The sequence below is a fragment of the Anopheles ziemanni genome, chromosome 3 (assembly GCF_943734765.1).
Source record: "Anopheles ziemanni chromosome 3, idAnoZiCoDA_A2_x.2, whole genome shotgun sequence".
NCBI classification, from domain to species: Eukaryota; Metazoa; Arthropoda; class Insecta; order Diptera; family Culicidae; genus Anopheles; species Anopheles ziemanni.
The window spans coordinates 31,202,448-31,227,923 of record NC_080706.1 but is presented as its reverse complement, the minus strand read 5'-3'; the positions used below and the strand labels follow the sequence as shown (position 1 = coordinate 31,227,923).

The window sequence follows — 25,476 nt, the reverse complement described above, 5'->3', positions numbered from 1 at the left end:
GCCTCTCTGGAGCAGCGACAGTCAGTTCGTCTGAAATCGCTGATTGATGCAGATTACTTCTTCTACGCAGCATTCGAAGACAGCGGTAGCGCGATCGAGCTGTGGACGTATACCAACTCACTTCTGGCGCACAGCGTTTGGCTCCATACAATCCGTCTCCGTGTTCGCGTTCTAATGCACTGAATCTTCTCCAGCAACTCGACGGGACATGGATACTGCAATTGCCTGCAGTACTGAGGAGAAGCTGGTGGAAAAGAGCAGAAAAGCCCCCACCCGTCACTGTACGAGCACAATTACACACATGCATGCATCAGTGAAGTGCGCGAGTGATACTACAATGCCGCGGGTTGCTGCCGGTCGCGCACATTATTATCGCTGTTAGATTTGTTTGGACCACCTCCGCCTTTCTCGTTCTGTCCCCTTCTTCTCACCCGGTTGTATGATGCATTTGCGGTGATATTCGCGATACACACTCACACACCGCTGCAGCGCTGACCTTAGCCCAAGTGCACTGTTGCGACATGTGCGCGGTTGGATCAATGATGAATGCTGTAGGCGCACAAGCTACAGCTAAAGTCTGCTTATTGAGCACAAGAACGTTGCTCACAGTTGGCGTTGGTATGATCACTTGCAGCATGTGGTGGATTCTAGGTTGATTCGAGCAGCTCTTGGGTGGGGTTGCTTTGATCATAGGCGTGACGGCGAACGAAGAAGATGCTGTGCGTTGCACGATTCGAGCAGTTGGGTGAATATGATTTACTCGCGGGAAAATGTGGGGAATTTCCTTGCCAGCAAACGGGGTTTCTAGAGTACCCACGTGCTTCCGTTATTCTTGGCGCTTGGAAGTCAACCATATGCGAAACCCTGACGGAGTAACAATAAAAAAAGTGTATGAAAACCAATTCGGAAATTGCACAAAAACTCATAACAATCCTGCAGTCCGATATAACACAACTCAGGACACCTGAAACTTTGTCCTACCTAAAGTTCCTCTAAATCTTTTCAAAAATCCTATCTCAAAGAAAGTGAATTACATTTATTTTACCACAACATATGTATTAGTACAGGCTGGCCCCGGTTTTCGTCAGCCTCGGTTTTCGTCGTTTGACAAATCGTTCGAAGCTGGTGTATAGTAGCGTGCTTTGTTCTTTACTCATATGATTCAAGGCTTTTTTATGACAGAAGATCCAAACATGGACTCATAAACAAGTGGTACAGGTTTTCTGCTTCAAACTACTTTGCTCAATCAAAAATATCTTCCAATTGAAGCACTGAATGTATTATTGTAAACCTATACGGAACTACATTATTGTAAACCTACATGGAAACCAAAGAAGTAAAACGGAATATAAAACGGTTGGTGGCCATTGATTTGATGATAAAATACACACACTTTGTTAAAGTTTCAAGAACACCTTCATATCAACCACTAAAAATTCAGACGAGAATAATGTACACATCCAACGTTTGCTTTGTGTCAGTCAAGTCTTGAGTAGGTATTATAAACGTAAGAACTGTAGTCCGCTAGCCTCGGTTTACGTCGCTGTCAAAGTCCCGTTTGGTGACGAAAACCGGGGCCATCCTGTATACTAAATTTCTCATGAAAAATTGAGATCAAACACTAGGCCCGGATAAGATGTCGTTTTCTCTTTTCTCAATCGATCAAAAGCAAGAGATATTTTCTTCAGTTTTAATATCTCTCAACATAAAGCCTTTGGAAGCAACATCAGGCGCAAACTCCAAACACATGTTGATTAAGTCATTAGAAAATATGTTGAACGAGACCGACCGGCAACGCGAATCCCACGATCATCGTGTCGGCATGGTCTGCGCTCTTACATCTTTCGCAGACTTTCAAACTTTGCAACGGAACCCTTGTCACGCCGATTCGGATAATCAATGAGCCAAGATTCATTGCCGGGCAGTTTAATTTAATTTAGCAAGAAAAAGGGCAAACCCTGCGCGCTCAAAGAAAAAAGCAAAATCCCTTGGAGGATTAACAAGACGCAAGAATGGGAGCTCTTTTTTTTCTCTCTTCCTAGCGCCGGTGACAAAGGAATGAACGAAAAGAAAACCGCATCACACAAACCAAGAGCCACCACTACCTTTCCTCCCGATCACCTCTCCAGCCATTCCTTTCCTTTGGCATCAATCTCATTTACACTTGTTTATTATTTTCATCGAACCGTGCGCTCTGTTATTAAATATAATAAATCACGAAAGATCAGGTGATTTGAAGTGTTTCCGCGGCTTGAGATCGGGTTGGCAGCGGGGTATATCGTCTTTTTGCTTCCAATGATGTCCCCTTTGGGTCTTCCGCCCCTTAAGCTGCGCCTTCTTGAACATAAAATATATGCTGCTAACCCTTTTGCAGCATTAGCGAACAAATGTTTTTTGCCTTCTCGCGTTTCGTTTGTTTTCGTTCGCCGAACGGATTTCTTCATTTGGCCACGCGGAAATTTTCATTCATTCCTTTCGGTGTTCCTTCTTTTTTTTTGTACGGTTGGTGCCCTAACAGTTGGTTTGGACTTAATGTTTGACCAAATGTTGCCAAAGCCCAAATGTTCTTTTTATTATCTTATCGTTTTCAACGATCCTATTTGCGGTAGTGTGGGTTTTTACGGGTTTTATTTTTATACCCATTGATTTTCTTGTGGCACTGTTAAATTACTGTTCACACTAACAGACAATGCGTTGCTGATGCCTTCAATCGACTTTATTGCAAGAAATATCGCTTAATCTGCTAGCATGGAAACGCAGAAGTCATTTTTATTATCATCCCATTATTAAGGTAGATGTTTAAAAAGAACTAGTAAGCCCTTAATGGGCATTAAATTACAATATACTTTGGCCCCATGGAGTAGTATTGCTGACAATTATCAATTTCAGATTAGGATATTTAAACGAAAAGAAAAGAATTATCCCCCAAAAAAATCTCCTTTTGCACGCTTCGTCAAGGTACGTTCCCAAATAAGAACATCGATCCGTTGATGATCCGTTATGAAGAGGGAAAAGAAATGATCCACCAAAAAGAAAGATAACCATGCCGAGGCGCACACCCATGAGCATTATAAAGCCATTATCCGACGGTTCCGATGCCATTATTGCCCTGGGAAAGTAAAGGGGTTAGTTGAGGGGGGTTGAACTGGCGTGTTTGGGCGTGAACCTGCGAAACATCGCGGGTTCCTCAGGTCGGAGAAAGGAGGTGGCTTTGAGTGAGAAGACACGAGACGAATTACTTACTTATGTGGCGCTACAACCGCTGAGCGGTCTTGGCCTGACGAAGCTCCATCCGAAACCGCTCACGGTCGCTCGCCACGCTGCACGAAAAATTAATTTTTGGATTTCAGAAAAATGAAACATGTTTTCTTAAACTACAAGATGAAACTAAGAAATGACCCAAAAACTAGAGCCTCTGTTCTTCCAGGTTCTGAGAAACAGCCCGTCAAAATCAAGATTTGTGAAAATATTGCGTGAAAAATTTAAAAAAATCCATCAACTTTGAAGGTCTGTAACACCTCAGCACAGTTTTGGAAAGGTATATTATCCTGCTTTATAATTGTTCACAGTTTGAGTAAATTGAAATTGAATGTCAAAAAATATTAAGCATTGTTTCGCAAAACTCCCGGAAAATTTTTCAATTTTCTGTTTTTAACCTTACGCCATCGCTAAGGATTGTGAAAGATTGTAATATGATGCATCCCCACTTATAGTCTAGAATATTTTGTAACAATAAATGATAGTTTTGTTTGCGCATACGCGCGCATCTTTACGTTATTCAGCACTTTATATGTGAAGCTTATAGTTTATCACCTACTAGGCGTCTCCATCATACCATATGCAACATCGTGTGTGGTAAGAAATATTTGAAATTATCATTCAATGAAAAATGTGAAACAGGGTAGTGGTTGAACATCACGTAAAAGGAGAAAGACAAGCCAAGTCACTGCAAAGAATGAAAATTGGTTTGGTTTGCTTTGAATGTATTAGGTCGCTTTTACTTGTTCTACAGCTCACAAACCCATCTTTTTATACCCAGAATTCCTCGGAATAATGTACCCTACACTAACATTTTGTTTTGTTTGTACCCTTTCATATCATATACGTTTTGATATCATAAACGTTTTGATAAACAATGCTTCTTGCAAGGAAAACATTTGGTATGCGTTGAAGTTCATTGAAAGTAAAGTAAGCATCAAACCGTAAGCATCAATCACACTGCGTGTAGACTATATACAAATGCAGAAATCAAATACAAATACAAAAAGCAGAAATCTTGCGGCACCTTTCATCTTCTTTGTGTGATTCACTAAGCGTCGTACTATTGTGCTCGTGGGGCATTGACGGATCTAGTGGACATAGCATTTACAATCAACCGCTTCATGGTTCCGGAGAAAATACTGCATCAGACAGTGATTTACTAGTATCGGCATTAACTCCTATTCGTCTTTTGTTCATTAGTGACAATTCAGATATCATCTGGAAAACTTGATGCCCCAAAGTGTTGGTTCTGCAGGCCAATTGTGATCAAGTTTGCGAAAGATTCAAAAGAAAAAGTTATACAAATAGTATACGAAATCAAAAGCCAAATAACCAGGTTTGTTCCTTATACAATTCAGCTAAATGAAACAAGTAATGTGGCGGTAAACTATTCATTTTACATGAGCTTAATGGATGGAAAAGTTTTGGCATATTTAACCGACACTCTGTCTATGCAAACATGTTGTATATGTGGTGTAAAACCAACAGAAATGAACAGTGTAGAGCACTTAGAAAATCTATTCCAAATCCTGAGAATTTATCTTATGGAATATCTTCACTGCACTGTTGGATGAGATTTTTCGAATGCTTGCTTCACATTTCGTACAGAATTGAATTTTAAAAAATGGAATGTTACTAAAAATTATAAAAACATATACAATGATCGAAAAAAATTGTGTTGGAAAAGATGTACAAGGAATTTGGTGTTAAAGTAAATGAACCAAGGCAAGTTGGTGGAAATAGTGCGACGGGAAATGTTTGTCGTCGGGCTTTTTCAAACATAGAAAAATTGAGCGATATTTTGTAAATAGAAACAGAACTTATAGAAAGGTTTCGAAATATTTTAATAACCATCAACTGTTTACAGCCTTTAAATCCTAAAACTATTTGTATATAGTGTAAAGACACATACATGTTTTACATACATCATTATAATTAGTACAAAATGCCTTCTACTGTCCATAAAGTTCTTGCGCATGTAGGTGAAATCATTGTAAATCTTAGGAGAGGAAGCAGTAGAAGGTAGAAATAAAATATACAGACAGGATAGAAGAGAACACGCCCGTAAAATATAACGAGAATTCAATATTAAAGACATTTTTATGAGAGCATTACAATCATCCGATCCATACATTTCAACAATATCTCTGGCTAAATCGTTGAAAAATAAAAAACAAATCCCATACACAGACGCAATAAATTCTTCGTAGATTACAGCCCCTCAAATAGTAACAGACCCTTGTCAATTCAAAAATAAGAATATGATGGTACAAGCTCAGAATGGTTCAGAAGTTATGTCCGCGTTAGATGCTTTGAATATCAATTATTTTCCAGATAAAAATATTTTCAATTAAAGTTTGTTTTATATCAAACTAAAAAAAATCTTTAAGTTAATATGAATAAAAAAGATTGAAAAAATAATGCACCCATAGAAAAGTCCAAAAATATGTGGTTTTTGCAGCGCCACCTGGCGGGATTGTCCAGAAAGATCATAATTTCGTGTAATATAATAGTATTACACGATATTACAATGGAAAAATTGCAAAACAATTGATACCGAATTTTATCCCGGCAATTTGCTCTTTTCGCTCCATAGTGCGCTGGTCCAATTCCGTATCCCGGCTTTATTGGCGGCTTCGTCTACGCCATCCTTCCACCTCAATTGAGGCCTACCACGCCTTCTCTGTCCTTGGGGACAGCCTAAAAGGACTTTACGGGCTGGGTCGTCCGGTGCCATTCTCATGATATGACCAGCCCACCGGAGCCTGGCGAGTCTAATTCGCTGTACGACAGTAAGGTCGCCGTACAGCACGTAGAGCTCGTCGTTATAGCGGCTCCTCCATTGTCCCTCCTCACATACGGGGCCAAAAATCCTCCTGAGCATCTTCCTCTCGAACACGGCTAAGAGGGTTTCGTCAGATTTGGACAGAGTCCATGTCTCGGAGGCGTAAGTGAGCACTGGTACTATGTATGTTCGGTATAGTCCCAGCTTCGACTGTCTTGACAGGTATCGTGAGTGGAAGCGATTTCTCAGACTGTAATATGACCTGTTGGCTGCCAGCACCCTAGCGCGAATTTCATTTTCAATGTTGTTGTCGGTGCTGACCTTTGACCCAAGATAGGTGAAATTTTGGACGACTTGAAAAGTGCGTTCACCTACTTGTACGTCACCCCCGCGTAGGCTTTCGGCAATTGTTGGCGGGGCCGCTGATGGTGCCACCATCATCTTGGTTTTTCCCTCGTTTATCTGCAGTCCGAGGTTATTCGCCGCTTGCTCGATCCTTTGGTATGCTTCTGCTACATAGGAGAGTCTTCTACCAATAATATCAATATCATCAGCGTATGCCAGGATCTGGATTGACTTATAGAAGATGGTCCCCGAAGTTTCCACCTCCGAGTGTCGGATGGCCCTCTCTAGCGCTAGGTTGAAGAGTATGCAGGCAAGCCCATCCCCTTGGCGCAGTCCCTTGGTGGTAGCAAAGGAACTTGAAAGTTTTCCATCCGCCTTCACCTGACAAGTGACGTTGGTCATGGTCATTCTTACAAGTCTGATTAATTTAGCCGGGATTCCAAATGAGCTCATGGCTTGATACAGTTTTACCCTGGCTATGCTATCATATGCGGCTTTAAAGTCAATGAAGAGATGGAAAGTCTTTTCGAAAGTCGAGACGAATTAAGCCGGGCGATAATTGAGATGAAAGCTTGAATGGAATAATTTCAAGAAAACAACTTAATTTGAAAATGGACATTTGGAAGAAAAATTTAGGGATCGAATGAAACAAAAAATGGAGAAGCAACAGCAAATTTACACAAAAACACGACAGCTTATTGATGCCATGTATGCTTTCCATCGGTCGGTGTTACGTACCCTTCTGCCTAATGTTGTATTTTGGTGGTGGATCAACATTGTGGTTAGTTTTATGTAATGGGTGCTACTTTCCGAGGGTCCTTCCATTCAATTTGACTGCGTTGATTTTGTCTTCAGCATTTTCCCTTTGCAAAGTGAATAAAAATGAACGAATCATCCATGAAACATCTGTAGAAGGTTGATTGACGATTTGGCATAAAAAATTACCATTACTATGGTGCAAATAACTCTTCCGGTTGATTTAATAAGATATATTTTGTGTTACGTTTTTGCGATATTTTTCCTTTGCCTTAATGAATAACAGAAAGTCCCGTTTCTAATTGACCCTAATTGGGTTGTTGACGTTGATTCAAGGTTTGTAACGGTTGTTTGATAAGCAGCTGTGAACAGCTGGTTTTAAGTGATTACCTTTGATGCTCGGTTTTTCTTTTCATAAGCAACATGAATTATGGTTCATCGGTGATGAACTAAATAGATGAAAGTAAAGGATCTGTGAATGCAAAGGAAATGAACAAAGGAATATAATATAAAATAATTGTTATAAAGCTTGTGTCTAGAATGTTTTTAAAAGTTGACACCCTCTATAACCAGTTATGTCTTAATCTCATCATTCAATGGCATCTGCAAACTAATCAAGATATGTAATGCGCTCTCGAGCTCTGAAGTTCATCAGTTTTATTTTAGTGCCTTGGAGCATTAGAGTGGCTCAATCAAACATTCAAACATTCAGCCGAACCAGTCATATTATTTCACACTGCCATTTACCTATTGCGTGTCACTTTAACTTTTCCAATTCAAATAAATTTATTATTTATTGCCAGTGGATGAAAACTAAAAACACATGGAAAACAATGCAGTATGTTGAAAATTTGTCAAGTTTTTTTTTTGCTGAAACTGCTGTCAATTTTGTTCCCGTGCGTTATGCACATTTGGTGTTGAAAGATGTCAGTATCAAATTGAAGGGCATCGGATCTATTTTTTTCTACTTTCTTTCCACTTTCGTTAATGTTTCCTAAAAACAAACAAATACACACGTACGAAGTTTTACATTATTTTGATGGATTTCTTCTTATAAAGGAATCACATTTTGGAGCACGCTGCCGACACATAATTCTGAGCGAGCGTCCAAGTACCGCTGGTATCTTTCAACCATCCATAAGTCATTAACCTGCAGTTAAAACCGAAGCTTGACCATTCGTTACAGGTCGAACATATCGTGTGATATTGTTTGTAATGTTCTCTAGCAGTGTTGATAGTTGAATCAAACAGTTTACTTAAAATAAAAATCTTCTCAGACGATCTCGCTTCATATCGCTCGGCAAACACAGAGCTGCTTGTGTGCTTTACCATGGTTGGTAAAAGAGTAAATGAGGCCCCGGGCTAGATTCTCCTCTTCCTACTAGTGATGAGAATAACAACTCTTTTTAGAGATTTGAATCAGAGTGAATAATCATAACGATAATTCGAATCTTTAAGTCACTCTTTTGTGATTTAAAACGTGTAAAATGATTTATTAACCTTCTAGGTGATTTGAAACCTTAACTGGGATTCTAATCCCAAAAGAATGAACTAGTGGGTAAAAGAGTCACTAGTCGCCATAGAGATTCGAATCCCAAGTTGTGATTCGAATCCCAAGTTGTGTTTCGAATCCCAAGTTGTGATTCGAATCCCAGTTTGGGAATCACTATATGGGATTCGAAACCCAAAAGAATGAACGAGTGGGTAAAAGAGTCACTAGTCGCCCATGTAGTGATCCCAAACTGGGATTCGAATCACAACTTGGGATTCGAATCTCTATGGCGACTAGCGACTCTTTTACCAAATCGTTCATTCTTTTGGGATTCGAATCCCAGTTAAGGATTCAAATCAAAGGGAGTCACAAAAACTATCTGTTAGGATTTAAATCGTTCATTCGATATTAAGATTTGAGTCACTCACTCATTCTCACTCAGAGCGCACATCACTACTTCCTACTGGTTCACATTAAGCGCCTGAAGCTATGCAAAGCGCGACGCATGCATACTTTTCAAATATTTGATCGCTAACGGTTCGCTTAAAAGAACATAACGGTTTAAACTAATCACGCAGTGGAGGTTGAATGCGGGTTAATATACTTTTATATGTTAAGTTACTGTAAGTTACTAGTAACTAAACTATACCACACATGATGGACAGCATGAAACAATGAGTTTAGTCGAAGAAATGAGTTGGAAACGGCGGCGCGCCCGCAGCGAGCGGACTGCGCTAGGTCTACTGAAAAAGGGCCCGTGGGCCCCCCTCATACCGCACCCCTAGGTTGATTGCGTAGCCGAAATTAACGGTACACACAACGATTCAAATACTCGTACCCACGATCGAAAACATGGCGGCCGGGGCCTCATTGACTCTTTTACCGAAAAATCGATTAACTTGACCTTTTTTCTACAGCTGTTGTTAACGATTGTCAGTTACTGACAGTTCAAGGCGGCACGGTAAATATGTCAAAAAGCGAGACGCGCGAAAGTAACCACTGTCAAACCGCGAAAGTTATAAATAAACCAAATTTAAAGGACATGGCAACGATTCTTAACTTTTATTTAAATATTTGTTGACAATAAACATTTTTTACAGTATGGACCAATGAAGATTAGGCACCTTAAGCCAGAAAAAAATAAAATGTTAGCACGTTGTTACACGTGCTTGGTGATGTGATGTGCTTCGAAGCTCAACGTTTTTGAACGCAAACATGAAACATTCGAATTAAATGGGTTAACAATTGTACATATGCTGTGTGAGATGCAATCTTAAAATGCTACGGCTCTTATGGGTAAGGTTTGAAATATTAACGCCTAGAAGATGTTTCCTAACCGTACCAGGCCTTTTTAAGGCCCTCCAAAAACCGTTCCATTACGTGCTCCGTTCAGTTCGTTCAGCGAACCTAAGGAAACGGAAGAAAAACATTCTAGCATCAAATTCACTGCGCAACCAAGTCCAACTCACGTTCATTCTCACATTCCCTCAGCTGTGCCTGCAGCGTGGCCACGTAGTCATCGTACTGCGCCTGGAAGAAGTTCCCGGCGTACAGGTTGGTAAGCTCGTACTTGCGCGTGAAGTTGCGTGTCGAAAAATATCGCCGGACCGGGCCACACTGGTTGGAAATCCGTGGTTCGCCGGAAAAGTCCAGCTTCTGCAGGTGCTCGAACACCAGCAACACAAACCGATGCAGTCCAGTGCCGCGGGGCGTTACGGCACCCAGATACTCGACCATCGTTTCACCCCGGTCGATGTCGTTGCCGGGAATGTTGCCCACGGCCCAGTGAATAAACTCTCGGTAGCGTGGATCATCCCGGGAGGGCACATCGGGATCGGTCAGGATCAGCGTATACAGCGCTCGCTCGTTCGAGTTCCACGTGACTACCGGTGGGTTGCGGATTTGCGTAGGAGTTAACCGATTTCCACCCTCCGCCTGGCGGCCACTTTTAAACGAAACCCGTGCCCAGCAGTCAGGCGCCTCGTCCACCACATCCGGTACTACCTCGAACGAGGCAAACGATCGGTACACGTGCGCATCGTTCAAAATGTCCGAGGCGTGCGTCCCGAGCAGGACCAGAGCAACCACTAGCACACAAAAGCAAACACGATGCACCAGCGCCGTCTTCATTTCGAACGTTCAGCGATTGACGGGAAAAGTAATCAAACTGTCGCCCGCACGGTGGTGAGATTTTCCTTTTAAACAACACCACCACCGCCACCAGTTCGGTGGAAAACCGTGGCGAAAACTGGTTCTACCTTATATGAACCTCGGATGGCTGAGGCTGTGTGGCGCATACTAGAATAGTCCCTCCGCGCTAAAAAGTGAACGTTTGCCACTAGCAGATGTTTGAGTTGAGCCACCGTATGGGCGGTTATTGACCGCTCGGACGATTATCTAACGCACAATTCTGTAACGCATAAACGCAGTATTCTGTTTTGTTGGGCATGCTTGAGAAATGCAAACGAGAATGATGATTAGAGCGAGGCTCGGTGCGCGTGACACAGTACGAACCCTAATTGGAGTGATAATGACACGAAAGACAGCTACGATCTACGTCTTACCACCGGCCCTTGATGGGCTGAAAAACCACATTTCTTGTGTTCATCCCCCTGCCGCTAATGAGTCATTAAATTCTTTGCACAACTCGTTAATCAGAAATGTAAACCTCTTGTACCTTTTTTATTGCCATTGTGAAAAATTCCATTGCAGAAAAAAGAAAATCATATTAATCCTTATCACTACTCCGTACCGGATGAGAGCTGAGCGTGAAGCGTCGGTACGTAGTCGTCATACTGTGCCTGGTAGAAGTTTCCGGCCACCAGCTCGCCCAACCCGTACTGCTTCACAAACTCTCGGTGCTTGTAGTTCAAACGATGGTTGCGACTGCGGTTTGAGACGCGCGGGGCCTTCGAGAAGTCAATGCGACCGGTCGGTTGCTTGTACACGAGAAACACGTACCGATGCAGTCCGGATCCGTTCGGTGGGCCCGATCCGACAAAGCCATACATATGGTCACCATCCTCCACCTTCGTGCCGGGAATGTTCCCAACCAGCCAGTGGCCAATCTCGCGGAACTTGGGCTCCTGGCGGTTCGGTGCGTCCGGGTCAACCATGAAGAGCGTATAGAACGCGTCCGGTTCAGTGGTCCATTCGACTTTCGGTTGGTCCTTAACCTGCGTCGGTCGGAGCTCGTTTCCTCCCTCGACCGTCACGCCACTTGGGTAGGAGATCTGTGGGAAAAAAAACAATGTTCAATTTACTACTACTCTTATGAGCATCGGAATGTTTATCACATGAAACGACGACCGCACGACCCTACCTTGGCGAACTCCTTCGGTGCGACGTCGATCACGTCGGGAATCACTTCATGCTCGGTGAAAACCTGTTGAATGTCGGTCATGTTGGACGGCGTTGTTGTCGTTGTTACGTCACCGAAGGTAGCCCTAGCAGCGTCCAGCACCAAACACAGCCACAGCAAAACTGATGCCCTCGGTAAAACTCGTACCATCATAACGTATCGGATTGTCATTCGTTCGCCAGATTGCTTATCAACGTCTAACTACTTCAGATACTCTGTTACTTTTTATTCTACTCTTGCCACGTGCTTCTTCTCTTCACTTACTGCCAGATGGAACGTACACTGGTGGTGATAAGAAATGGTCAGCTTGATATGACCACTTTCGGTTTCTTTTTTAACTCGGGTGTCTTAGCGGACGCTCCCCTATGCTCTGACAATGACAATCAAGTGCAATCGGGATCTCCGTCTCGCGGCTCAGCATCGTCAACACAGTACAAACCGGTTCGCGTTTCGTGGTTTGTGTGAAAACACAGATCGCGTTGATCATTGTACAGGGAGCAACGATCACATTTCGTTTGGGGCGTAATTGTATGTTAGCCGGTTGATCTACTCACTTTCTGACACTTACCTGTTCACAGTCGAGATAAGTCCTTCCAGTTTAATGAGAATAGCAATGTGTGAAGTGCTGATTGTCCTAAAAAACAAAGAAAAATAATGGAACAGATATACCTGTTACATCTAGCAACATATTAGATATGGCTTCTGTCTTATGCTATCCAAAATAAAGAATTAAATGATGAATTAGATCCAATTGAGATCTCATGTTCATTCTACGATTCCCCAAATGAGGTTTGAGTTTAATGTTAAATTAATTAAGAATTATTTAACTTGTTGTACCGAGGCCCAAACTAGTTTACAATGTTACATCAAATAATAAAAAACGAAATAAATAACCCTGATTTGTTTATTGGGGTGGTTGTGGTTTGATAATTTCAAATTTTATAATTTGTAAAAATTAGTTAAATAAGTCGTCTATATATATATTTGCTTTGGAAATGCCTCGAATAAAGTTGTTTCTTTTTTAATTTAACTAGGAAAATTTTCATCTATTGGTTTCAAAAATGTTTTGCATTCGCAAATGCACTGCAATGCGCTATTTTCTAATAATATATTCAAACAAATTCAATCATAGATCTTCACAAAGCAAGTTGCTACTGCTTGGTGTAACAAACTTCATAAATAGCGATTTAATAATGGTACATTGGATTTTTATGCAAATTTGCAAACGAAAGTGACTTTTAAATTAATGTTAAGGACTGCTGGTGTTATCATAAGTATGAAGGCCTTCATACACTTGTACTAGAAATTTCTCATGGCGATAAGATGGAACCCAAGTAATTCTATCTATTTAATTAAATATTGCGGCCTACATATATTTCCATAGTTTCAGTTATCAACATTAGACCCGGTATGGGTGAAAAACTGGAATTGAATATTGGCTTTTTTATTTCTTTTCGCTTAAGTACGATGATACCTTTCGAATCAGAGCTAACACATGCGGATACATCGGATTTTGTTGTTATAATGTTATATTTTGCTTCCAGGAGGTTGCCAGTGGTAGAAATTTACATAATCTATCATCCAAAGCCTGACTTGCGATACTTTGTGCGCGATGCCTTTTTCTCTCCAAAGTGACGAACAATTACCAGCATCCAGCGAGCCAATTACAACGAACCGCTTCCGCTTAAAACCGTTTGCACAATTTGGCAGCATCCAAAAAAAACGAAGACAACAATGTGTTTTCGTCGCTAGCCAAAACAGACGGCGCTGTTTGTTGCATTTAACACCAACTGTTTTGGTTCCGACGATCGCCGGAACGGTACTTGCCTCGTGTATCCTTCCCGTGTTTTCCGTTCCCGTTGCACTGTTACTGTTTTGGCTTAAAATAATCGTTCCGGGCTGCAAATGCTCGCCCAATGTATAAACGATGCTCTACCCCGAACGGCAGGCACCCTTAAATTATGCTAATGGTTACGTTCTAATACAAAGTTTTGTTTTACATAAAATCGCGTTTTTTTTTGCATGGTTGTTTGTTTGTTCATTCCTTCCTTTTCACAACTCTCACTCGTTCTTTGTGTTTTTTAGGTATCCCTCTCTCACACGCCCTATGTATATATCACTCCGTTACGATGCACCCTTTCGATGCATCCTTTCCGATGTCAAAAGGATCCTTTCTTGGATGCACCGGATCTCTTCGCCGGCACTTTCCCCTGCTTCTCCACGAAACGAACGCCATGCAGACGAGCTGATGATGATCGACTTCGAGCGCGTCTGTGTCCGTGTAGAATGCAATCGCCATTCCCAACGCACAGGTGAGTATATAGGAGCATAAGAATTCCCTTTGCTTCACGTCGCTTTAGTTCGCCTTCCCTCCCTCTGGTCGGTCCGGTGTCTGCCTCCTGGCGACGTTATATTGCGATTTCACGTTAGTTACCTAGCCCCCTTTACGGTGTCCATTTAGGTTCGCACGAAATACGGTGTATTATTATTATTGCTCCTTTTTTTCCACTGCTAAATCTTTCCTCGCAGATTCGGTTTTTGCGTCGTAGCCTCTTTCGAGGTTTTGTTTTGCAGGACGACCAGCTCGAAGCACACGGGATCTCGATTGGGGTCCATCTGGTGTCGACGGTCCCGGACGGTTGCCGGAGTATCCTTCGAAATGCAGCAAAAGTCTTATGAGATCGTAAAGTTTAACGACCTTTCCTTGTGTTGCTTCTGAAGATGGTTTTTTGAACTTTTTTTTTAATGGCGATTCTTTTTTCTTTGTTCCTACCTCCGTACAATGGAAAACTTTCGGAAGAAAGCACCCCGTAGCGAAGGATCTCGCGAATATTGTGGGAAACGATGTGACACCTAGAATGCATTCTGGAAGTGTCCCAGCTGACGATAGAGTTTGGGGACGTAGTCGTCGAACTGGGCCTGGAAGAAGTTCCCGGCTACCGGAAGACCCAGTTCGTACTTTTCCGAGAATTTGTGCGTCGAAAACTTGCCCCGGCCTTGGGTGCTCCTGGTTTACGGGGAGATACGAATTCAACTGTATCACATTTGTCACCAACCACAACCCCCTGGGGCTTACCTATTGGAGAGCCTCGACTCCTTGAAGTAGATCTTCTCGTTTTGCCGATAGAGTAGAAACACGTACCGGTGAAGACCCGTCTTGCGTGGTGGCGCAGCTCCAATGTAATCGGACAGCGTGTCACCCTTGGTAAGATCCAGCCCGGGTATGTTCACCACGAGCCAGTGGTGCCACTCGCGGAACTTCGGTGCCGTCCGGCTCGGCGCATCCGGATCGGTCAGGATGAGGGTGTAGTAAGCGTTCGGTTCCGCCTCGGGCCAGCTGACCTCCGGCACGTGCTTTACCTCCGTCGGTGTCAGCACATTCCCGAGGTTTACCCGCAATCCACCCGGGTAGACGACGTGCAGGAGACTGTCCGGTGGCACCGGCACCACGTCCGGTACGATTTTGTGGTTGCGCATATCGCGCACAAAGTCCGACATCTTGCTGGAACCTCGAGCGAACTTCAACTGTCGCCGCTACCGTAGAACTCGGTTCCCGAAAAACCCAAACCGATGGCCCTCGGATCCAGTGACACGGAATATACTGCAAAATTTGTTCGCCTCACCCACACTGCAAACCGCCTTGGCGTGGCGTTCTGGGAAGGGAAAATTATGATGGCCTTAACACGAAAGTGGAATCGGTAGTCGGCAACTCCCCTTCTAGGTTTGTAGGTCGTTACGTGATTTCTCGATATCCTTTGCAGGAAGGAACTCAATGGCTCGAGCCCGGCGCTGCACTGTGGGAATGTCGCGTGGCGTCGCTTCGGGCAATAGTTTCGACCGGCTCGCGATGTCTACAGCTCACGCAAAAAGTTGCAGTTCCTAAAGCGCAGACTAGCGAATAAAACTCATTTAAAACTTTTCCCGAAACCCCTTGCGATAGTTTCCGTGTGCCATTTGATTGAATACCAGCGTACGGGCTGTTCCGGCGGTGGCTGAGCGCGTGGAGCGAGGGGTTCTTCAAAGGTGTGACATAAAGCAGTTCCCTCCCCTAGTGTACTAACAGAAAATTCAATTCCAATAAAACACTTTTGAACCTGTTCCTCCACGGTGGAGGTGGATCCAGTTTTGACCAGCGACGAATGCAGCGCACCGCCTACTATGCCATTTGTCATCACGTATCGCAGGGCAAGTCGCTTCCGCAAGGTTACCATGTTAACCGGAAATAAACGTGAAAGTGAACTAGATTACACCTTTCGATTGTTTCGCAACTTGCTAACGTGGTGGTGGTGGTGAGGGAGGAGGAAAAAGAACCGTCGTTTTGGACCTGCCACACCAACAAACCGCCAACGCCGTTGCTGTCGAGCGAGGCGCTTTTTAACAGCCCTACACCTCGCACCTTCCAGCAACCTTCTACGGTAGCAATGTTATCGAAACCTGCGAACAACTGGCAACGGACTAGGGAATTGCTAACTCCGCTGGTTCCCTTACTCCCTAAAACAACAAAAGTCTGCGACAAAACTGTGGAAGACCCAGTGGAGGGGTCGGGAATAACTTGTAGGCGCTATGGGAAGTAAAAGAAAAGGCTACACCAGGGCTTCGATTCGCTTTTTTATGTTTTATTGTAACACGGTGATTTTGTGCTGGTGGAACCAAAACAAGTTGTGAAGGGGATGAAGAAAGAGGTGTCAGTGTGGGTGAGATTTTGTGTATTTGAGCGGGAAGGCACACGGGATACGGGACGGGATACCGAAACCAGGGAGACAAGGAGGGATAAGGGACTAGGATGGGAACATAAGGGGGATGGGATGGCGCAGGGTCCGCTCACGTGTCCGTAAAGGTGGCGTAGAGCTCCGGGACGTAGTCGTCGTACTGGGCCTGGTAGAAGTTGCCAGCGATCGGTGTTCCGAGCGCGTACATCGAGACAAAGTCCGACAGCGACCACTTGCCACGGTTCGGATTCCTACGAAGGTTGTGGAATTCGGAGTCAGTTCGATGTCCGCAATCTGTACGCTTAGGCCGCACTGGGGTGATACTTACTGGCTGCTTAGGATCGTCTCGTTGAAGGTCACCTTCGAGGGTTGCTTGTACACGAGAAACACGTACCGGTGCAGGCCGGTTCCCTGCGGCGGTCCGGAGCCAACGTAGTCCGCAAGCACTTCGCCTTGGTCCACCTCTTTGCCTGGGATGTTACCGACGAGCCAATGCTTCCAGGAGCGCATCTCCGGATTGCTGCGCGACGGTGCGTCCGGATCGGCCATCACCAGCGTGTAGAGTGTGTCCGGTTCGGTCGGCCAGCAGACCGTCGGCCGGTCCTTCACCTGGGTCGGCGTCAGCTCGTTCCCGAGCGATACCTCTACCTTCGAGGGATACTTCACCTGGATCGTGTGCTCCGGGGCAACGTCGACGAGGTCCGCCACGAGATCGTTGCGTTCGAATGCTTCACTGGCCGGACTGGTCGCCAGCTGAACCTGGGACGGTAGTAGCACCAGCACGGTCACCGCCAGGGTAACCGCGGACGTCACGCGCAGCTCCAGCTTGGTCATCCTGTGTTCGCTCAGGCAGGGCACAACAAAGACTGTTCGCTCAGCCAGACAGACAGCTAGCGGGAACGTCTTCCTTTTGCGACTCTTGCGACTTTCTTAGTCCCCCTAAGCTTCTTGCGTCCGGCGTCTGTCTGTACGCACCTTTCTCCGCGCGTTCCTCACCCGTCGTAGTGGCGATGGTTCGGGCACACCGACCGGTTATGTAAAGCACTTCCCAGATGCTCGCTTATATACAGTCACTTTTTCGATAGAGACAAAGCGCGAACGAGCGCGAAACAATGCTGAAGGAGGATAGAAGAGCGTATCACAATCGAACAGAGGCACACTCACACAACGGTACGGTCGTCTCGCCGAAGGTTGTATAGCGCGGTCAATCAAACCCCCTATGCCTTCCCCCTCCTTTCCATTCTAACCATCCAACCCCTCACGAAAGCCCTCACGCTTCCCCATCGATCATCTGCTATATCCAACCCTTCGTTTCCGGCCGTACACCATCCGCTTTTCCGACGATCATCGTCATCGCACACAACCGTACCATTCCGCTTTCCGATCTCGCGATCTCCCGCCAGTCTCCCGCCGCTAACCCCGCTGTTTGTGTGTATGTTTTTCTTCCCTTCTTCAAGGCCTACCCACTCCACACCTCGTCTATCGCGTTTGCGGACAATCATATGTTTGGCTAGATGGAACAGTGGTGGGCAAAAGTTTCGGTGCACGAGGTGTTATTTTCCGAATCCAAATGCCAAAAAGGCAGACAAGGATGGAAAACGGCCTCCGGCCTGGGGAAAATTTTCCATAGTTCAACGTTTGCGTGCTATAGTCGTTTCTATTGTAAGCCGGTTGCATGCTAGCACACATTTATCATTATGGTTTTAGTGAAAAGTGCACCACCGGCTCGTTCTATATCACCACGCGGAAAAGCGTGCAATTGTGCCGCATTAATTGATTTTTAATGGAACGCTGCGGTTGGGTGTATAGATTATGCAAACAATACTGCCCTTAAGCGATGCATTTCGGTTAGATGCAATTCCAGAATCCATTTAAACTGATCTTTAATGTTTCGGCCACAATTGGGAAACCTGTTGGATTATTAGCTTTGATATCTAGTAGTATTGCTGTCTTGTCTTCCAAGGTTCAGTTTAAAAAAATTTCTTTTCGCTTTTACCAAATGCTATTTCGGATGTTGTGACTGTTTGTTGATAAACAAAGGTAAATGGGACAAAATTGAAATCTGTCGCATTTTTAATTATCGCACTGTCATAACCATTACGTTTAGTTACTATTATCTCGCGGACAACGGCAAGCGCTTACATCCATTCAAAGCAAGTGCACATGAATGAGATGAGATAATTGTCTGACGTCACCTCGCAATCATATTCCCAATGTTTTCTGTACCTGTTTGTCTGCATATCACATTACACGAACGATTGAAGGGAGATATGAATGAACAATACTTACTACCATCATGGAATGTTACAAATGGGATAAAGTGTTATTGTTTCTAGTTAATGTCAGACTAGTGCCTCTATTAGGAAGGAAAGGACGTATCTTGATAGACCTTTACAAAAAATAAGAAGACATTTTCTTTAATAAATGTTGATTAGATAAATATGTTGAAGGTTTCAATATTTGTCGTTTTACAGGTACTTGGAACATTTAAAAAAAAAAAGTAATATTCATACACCAAATTCCCACTTACTGCATTGTCGTTTATTTAAAATAAAAATAATCTTCATCTGACACGATAACGTACAAGTGGATAATCATTTGCTCTCCTGTTGTCCTAGATAGATCTTAACCGTCATCCTAAATGCCGTGTCACATAATAACTCGATCGCGCGGCCAACCCGGTCGGTCCCTACAATATATTGCGATGTATGCGTATGTGTATGTGTGTACGTGGGTAGTGGCAGATGTGTGTTTTCCTTTTTTTCTGTCCTTACTAATCCCTATTCCACCAGCTGCCACTTGCCCTACCGTAGGATATATTAGTACTTTAAAATCGAGTTCTACTACTTAGCTATCGTTTCGCACCATCTCTCCGTACCTCTCTGCTTAGCTTAGCTCTATTTTTAAGGTAAGAGCATTTTTTGATAAAAAAAACTACTACGTTTGTTATTTAGCTAAAAAAAACCGTACAATTGAAAAAAAAAACAAACAAAAAAATCCTAGACTAAGAGGGTTGTTGAAATTTCGAAACTCGGACTGTCGAACGTCGCGGAAGGTTTTGATAGTAAAGTATTAAGGAATAAAATTAACTAGCACTTTTACACTTGTAGGAGTCTTTCACTCCTGTTGCTGAACGTTTGATCAATCTCTAGAAGGGAACTCCTTGCATCTACCCATGCTTGCCGTGGCGTACGCTCTTCTTCCGCAGCAGCGACTGGCAGTTGAGCAGGAAGACAAACATGGTCAGGGCGAAGAACACTATGCAGGTGAGCAAGAGCCCAAGAACGGTGGAGGCGTACATGTCGGTTGCGTCTAGGACGTGGTCACGCGGAAGCAGCTGATGATCAGCCAGGACGAAGGTACCGTTCGGTGGGTGGCACTGTGTCGTGATGATGATATCCTGATGATGAAGCTACGGGGAGACACAAATAGAATGTTTATAATATCGGTTTCAACTGTAACCGCTTTATGTCTCACCTTGTTTGGACACTGCCGTTGGCTACTGATACTCTGCAACGTTTCGAGGCTGTACTCGCTTTCGGTGAGCAGCGGAGTGAGCCATTTCTGGGGAGTTAGCAGCTCCATCCATCGAAGGTACTCGGGAACGTTCGCGACATGAACGGCGAACCCACCGACGGACGCCATAAGCAGAAGGACCAGGGTGGTGACAATCGAAGCCGTTATTCCACATGGAATCAGATGGGATATGAATAACACCAGTGTCTGTATGGCCATAAGGTAGAGCAGCATGTAGCCTATTGGTGAACGAAAAGCGTCAAGAACATTAGGTATGTTGGGTGTTTTGGAACACTTGTGTAAGGAAGTCTCTCGATCTTACCCATATACAGATAGATGCCGGTGTCGTTGTTGGTTGTGTAGGAGTACAAACCCGCCATGCTGTGGGCGGGTAGTAGGTATGCCAACCATATGCACAAACTAGGCATGACGCTCAGCGTGCCCTGGATGATGATGTATAGAAATCTACCGTAGAGTCCCAGCTTTAGGTCTTTCTCCGCGTGGCGACGGTCCTCCTGGACGTCGCGTATCTGAAGCAGCAACAGTGGCCACAGTGCGACCATCATCATGCAATGGTGATAGCTAATAATTATAGAACATTGGATTAGATGCAGTCTGTCCGTGCTCTTGTGCTGGAGTTACTGCCTTACCCCAGGCGATCGTTCAGATTCAGCTGTGGATCTGACGCAGGAACGTCCCAGAAGATACATCCGATGAAAAGGGATAGAATTGCGGCAAGAATCAACCGGCTGATCCAGGTGAGCAGAGAACCGGGCTGCTTGTAGGACATGTATCTGAAAGAATACTGGATGTTAGCATCCGGAAGTAGGTTGGTAATCGCTGCCTGAGACTTACCTCTTGCCCAGGGCGTTTATTTGACCAAAGAAGCCGGCGCTCTTGGTTGGCTCGGGTAAGTTAGCGACGGGAGCGGCCAGTGGGGGTTCGGCGTTGACGTGGTCCCACGAGTTGGCAAGGGACTCGATGCGAGCGGACGACTCGAGCAGGGCCGCTGCCGACAGATCGTCGAGTGTTACCAGATCTAGGTAGTAGTCGGCAGGGTTCTTGAACGGTGGACAAGGATATCCGAGCTGGCCCATATGGCGCGGCAGGTCGGCCCGGCTGCCCGAGTAAACGGTGCGACCTCCGGACAGCAGCAGCACTCCGGAACACATCGAGAGGATCTCGAAGGTCGGTGGCTGCAGTGTCATCACAACGATCCGACCAGCACTGCACCACTGGCGCAGATACTCGACCAGGAAGAACGTGTCGAAGATGTCCATATTGATCGTGGTCTGGTCGAGCAGCAGTATGGACGCCTGCGTCAGCAGCTGGCAGGCCACGTTCAGTCTTTGCTTTTCCGAGTGCGTCAGCCGGGACACGTTGGCCGAACGAACTGCCGTCAGCCCGAGGTCCTCCACCAGGATGTCGATGCGTTCCTTCAGATCGCTACGATCGTACGGTCCTCGCAGGGCCGCTGCGAACGACAGCGTACTCTGGACGCTCATACGCGGATCGAGTGGTGCCGAATCGAGTGCCGGGACGTAACCACAAAGCTGGCGCAGGATACGCCGGTTCACCTGCTGACCGTTGACCAGGATCTCGCCACCCATGCGTTGCCGCACGCCGGCCAACGCCTCCACCAGCGCCGTACCCTCACGCTGCGAGGTGGCCATGATGGCGAACAGATCTCCAGCCTTCGCCTGCAACGAAACGCCGCGCAATCCGGGCAGCACGTCCAGACAGTGCACCTGAATGTTGGGATACACCAGACCGGCCAGCGAGTGCCGCCGGCTTTGGGTGGCATAGATGTCCTCCGGATACAGTCGCGTCTCGCCGTACGTCGGCGAATCATCGTAGTCCCACTCGGCCAGCAGATCAGCTTCGCTCTGGGAGCGCAGGTTGTGATGCCGCAAGTTGGTGGCGTACGGATTGTACACATGCGTTCCGGCTATACTTGCGCGGCTGTTGGCTTGCTTTAGCGCAGCCAGTGGGATACCCTGGGCACGGGAGCTTGGCCGCGAATTGGTCGCCCCGATCGCACGAAAGTCGGATTCACTACGATACTTCCTGGAGGGTGAGAAAAGACACCGATTCATATTAGCAAAAGCGACCTACAAGACATCCTTCCAACTCACCTTAGATTAGCTGGCACTCGACCCCGATTCGTTTCGTTATCGCTACTGTCGTAGCCGGAAGAGCCAGGGCCGGGACCGGTGCTGTCCCGGTAGCCCCGGTTCACTCTGCCGCGCCCGTTTGCCTTGGAAGAGTTGCGCCCGGGTCGTCCGTTTGCCATCGGTTGGCCACCGTTCGGTGGGAAGACCCGTGGTAGGCCAAACTTGAGGTAGGTGTACATGTTCGAGTTGATCGGGTTCTGCTTCGGGCCGTAGCGTGGATGGTTCAGGATCGCCGTGTCCCGCTGGTGATACTGAGAGCCGTACGGTTTGGGCGATTTATCCGACGATCCGAGGGCCGAGTCGGCAAAGTCCGAGTTTAGGTTCTGGCTGCAATTGGGAGTTGGGGAGTGTTCGTGAGTGGACCTTCTATTAATGGTATGTCAGTATGCTATAAATCGAAAGTAATTGTAGGGATATGTCAACACTGCTCTGAGCATGATTGAAAGCTACCAGGAAGGTGACTATAAAGTATTTAAATCAAACGATACCACCCCCATAAAGTATCGGATAAATTCAATATGTAAGATCCTAACAAAGAGTTCCCTTTATGGTGTTTTTAGACAGTTGAATTGTTAAATTACACCACCATAAACCAAACGCTGCCCATGTTTAGGTCATGCTCCACAAAAGCGAGAACCCGTCCCTTTAGCGTGGTCTAACCACTTTTACCACAGCCTACTACCTAGCAGAGCAGTAAAAACGAAACCCTTTGCCAAGCGTAAAACCAATAAAACGCTACGCTACAAACAATTTGGACACACCACAACACATCGTGGCTAATTGCACTTTGCATTCCAATGGCATCGCCACTGGCGTTGCACAACGCTGTAAAACCTTCGCCGGCGTAAAGTGTCACGCGGCGGGTCTCTTGGGCTGTAGGCCGCCGTAGCCTACCTTGTGGCCCACATTGCTGCAAATCGGAGGGCGTTTGGAAGGCCCGCCGAAGGTCACCGAAGTGAATGACATACCCTTTCCCCCCAGGCCGAGCGGGTGCAGATTCTAGACGCCTGTGTCGCCGCTAGACGCACGGTCTTTGACGCGACGGAAATGCTTTCCCAGTGTTTTGTGTCTCGATTCGGCGGAATTGCTTGATCAGCGGGCCTTTGCAACGGTCGTTGTCTTATATGTATACATTTTACGCCAAGGTTACGATCGTGGGCGGAGACAATCGATTGGGCGGTGGAACGCAAGCATTAGATCAGGGATCGGCACACGTTTTCCAAAAAGAGCCAGATGATTTAAGAGAAACCGAAGGCGCGGGCCGGATGCTTTAAACGATGCTTTAATGTTTACAACCCCTTTGTTATGGAGAGAAGAACTTTCTAAATGGCAAAAGTTATATAAAAAGTGGAAAAAGATAAAGTATTTAAAATGTTATCGATAAACATATAACTGGAACACCTCGTTAAACAATTTTCATCTTCATTTTTGGGAAGAAAACAAACCTGGCAAATCCGATAAAAATTGGGATGGGTTTTTTGTATGAAGCACTAAAATTTTGGCCGGATTTGGCCCGCGGGCCGCACTTTGCCGACCCCTGCATTAGATCGTACGGGGAGAGTATCCGTTCCGTTGCCAAATGGGAACCTTCCCGCCAGCCTTAAAAGTTGACGCAATGCGATCGACGGCCACAAGTCGTCATTATAGTTGCCGATCGTGTAATACCGTTCGGTAATCGCTTTTAGGGCAGTGTCGATCAAAACCCATCGACGTCTCATGAGAAAAATTGTCATCCGAATTGAAACACAAACACAAAAAGTGGCTCCACCCAAACGAGCCAAGTAGCGAGCGGTTTGTTTTTGCTCAGCTCGCACCTCAGACCAACCCTGATTGGGTAATATTAGATTGGGTTTATGCTTTTTTCAACTTGTAAGTAAACCTCAATAGATCGATTCCAACAACCCTTCTATCGGTCGATCGCTGACGAGATGCTTCTAAAAGTCGATCAAATCGAGCGAACGCGTCGAAATCAGGTCACAATCAAACCACCTCACGAATCGATCCGGATCCGTCTTACCACATCGATACCAAAGAAGGGAAGCTTTTCCTCTCGGTTTGGCGTAGCGGGAGGGGGGGGAGGAACTGTGAATAAGAAGGCAGCGAGCTGAACCGTTTTACGCACCGGTCCGTTCGTTTGGGCATTCTGAAAAAACGTTTTCCCGCTTCATTCGACCGATAATGGGTGGCTTAGGCAATAAAACCCCCGTAGGGTTTCACCGAAATGCTTTCTTTCTGAATGTTTTTTACTTTTTTTTACATTTACCTAAGTGGGCGAGAACTTTTCTTCGAGTGTATCCGAGGAGTAAGCATACAAATCAAATTGGCCAGCGTTTTATCCGTTCTCATGCTTCCTCAACGATTTCCCGGCGCAAATTTCCCACTTGATCGTTTGGAAAAGCAATTGCACCCAAAAAAACCTAATCTTACCGATAGATGGACCAGGCGTGCAGATCGTCGGTGGCCCCGGGTGGAAGTGTTCCGTGCATCCCGTGCGGCACGGAGTACCGCCGATCTTCGCGTTGCTGCTGCTGAAGCTGGTGTTGCTGCTGCTGCTGATGCTGCTGCTGCTGCTTGGCGGTGCTCATTTTGCGCAGTTCCATACCATGCAGGACGGGAGAGGCCTAGGGGATGGAGCGGGAAAAGCAAGAAAACCTCATGTAATTAGGGAAAATTCGTACATTAGAGCTGCGTTGGCAGCGCCTAGGGACGCGTTTCGATTTCATCGCTCTTTAGCGCGAAGAATAGAGAAACTATTGACGATGAAAGGGAAGGGAAAGCCGAATATAATTTTAAAAACCTCCATTCCCGGTTCGGGGTAATGATTGTTATTAGAAGGAAATTGCACTGTTGGCGAATTTTATTTTTATGTTCATGGTTCTGGCCGTTGACGTTCAATGCAGATCTTTATTTTTCCTACTTAAAAATATGACGTAGAAAATTGGTTTAATCCCGTTACCCCTTCTTAAATGTATGTTTAAAAAGATTATTGAGTTGAAGAAGTAATTCCTTTCTTGAAAATAAATGTAATTTTGCCCATTTCCTTCCTCACACCAGAATCAAAATTGAACAACGGTGTT

The 25,476-nt window shown here is 45.3% G+C and overlaps 5 protein-coding genes across 5 annotated transcripts; all 5 read right to left on the bottom strand.

Annotated features, from left to right (window-relative positions):
* Positions 1-9,990: 9,990 nt before the first annotated feature.
* LOC131284534 (protein D3-like) lies at positions 9,991-10,769 on the bottom strand. The gene is made up of 2 exons (XM_058313393.1): positions 10,109-10,769; positions 9,991-10,046 (listed from the first exon to the last, which is right to left on the bottom strand). Exons 1-2 carry the CDS (start codon positions 10,767-10,769, stop codon positions 9,991-9,993), a joined length of 717 nt encoding a protein of 238 aa, XP_058169376.1.
* A 554-nt stretch (positions 10,770-11,323) lies between these two features.
* LOC131286704 (protein D3-like) lies at positions 11,324-12,177 on the bottom strand. Its single transcript, XM_058315693.1, has 2 exons — positions 11,962-12,177; positions 11,324-11,872 (listed from the first exon to the last, which is right to left on the bottom strand). Exons 1-2 carry the CDS (start codon positions 12,169-12,171, stop codon positions 11,381-11,383), a joined length of 702 nt encoding a protein of 233 aa, XP_058171676.1. The 5' UTR covers positions 12,172-12,177; the 3' UTR covers positions 11,324-11,380.
* Positions 12,178-14,853: 2,676 nt separating this feature from the next.
* LOC131286372 (protein D3-like) lies at positions 14,854-15,513 on the bottom strand. Its single transcript, XM_058315319.1, has 2 exons — positions 15,077-15,513; positions 14,854-15,007 (listed from the first exon to the last, which is right to left on the bottom strand). The coding sequence occupies exons 1-2, from the start codon at positions 15,496-15,498 to the stop codon at positions 14,854-14,856; spliced, it is 576 nt and encodes a 191-aa protein (XP_058171302.1). The 5' UTR covers positions 15,499-15,513.
* Positions 15,514-16,821: 1,308 nt separating this feature from the next.
* Positions 16,822-17,543, bottom strand: LOC131284533 (protein D3-like). The gene is made up of 2 exons (XM_058313392.1): positions 17,038-17,543; positions 16,822-16,960 (listed from the first exon to the last, which is right to left on the bottom strand). The coding sequence occupies exons 1-2, from the start codon at positions 17,541-17,543 to the stop codon at positions 16,822-16,824; spliced, it is 645 nt and encodes a 214-aa protein (XP_058169375.1).
* Positions 17,544-19,878: 2,335 nt separating this feature from the next.
* LOC131284532 (ATP-binding cassette sub-family G member 8) lies at positions 19,879-24,999 on the bottom strand. Its single transcript, XM_058313391.1, has 7 exons — positions 24,827-24,999; positions 22,361-22,726; positions 21,081-22,292; positions 20,876-21,019; positions 20,548-20,807; positions 20,172-20,464; positions 19,879-20,109 (listed from the first exon to the last, which is right to left on the bottom strand). Exons 1-7 carry the CDS (start codon positions 24,997-24,999, stop codon positions 19,879-19,881), a joined length of 2,679 nt encoding a protein of 892 aa, XP_058169374.1.
* Between the last annotated feature and the right edge of the window lie 477 nt (positions 25,000-25,476).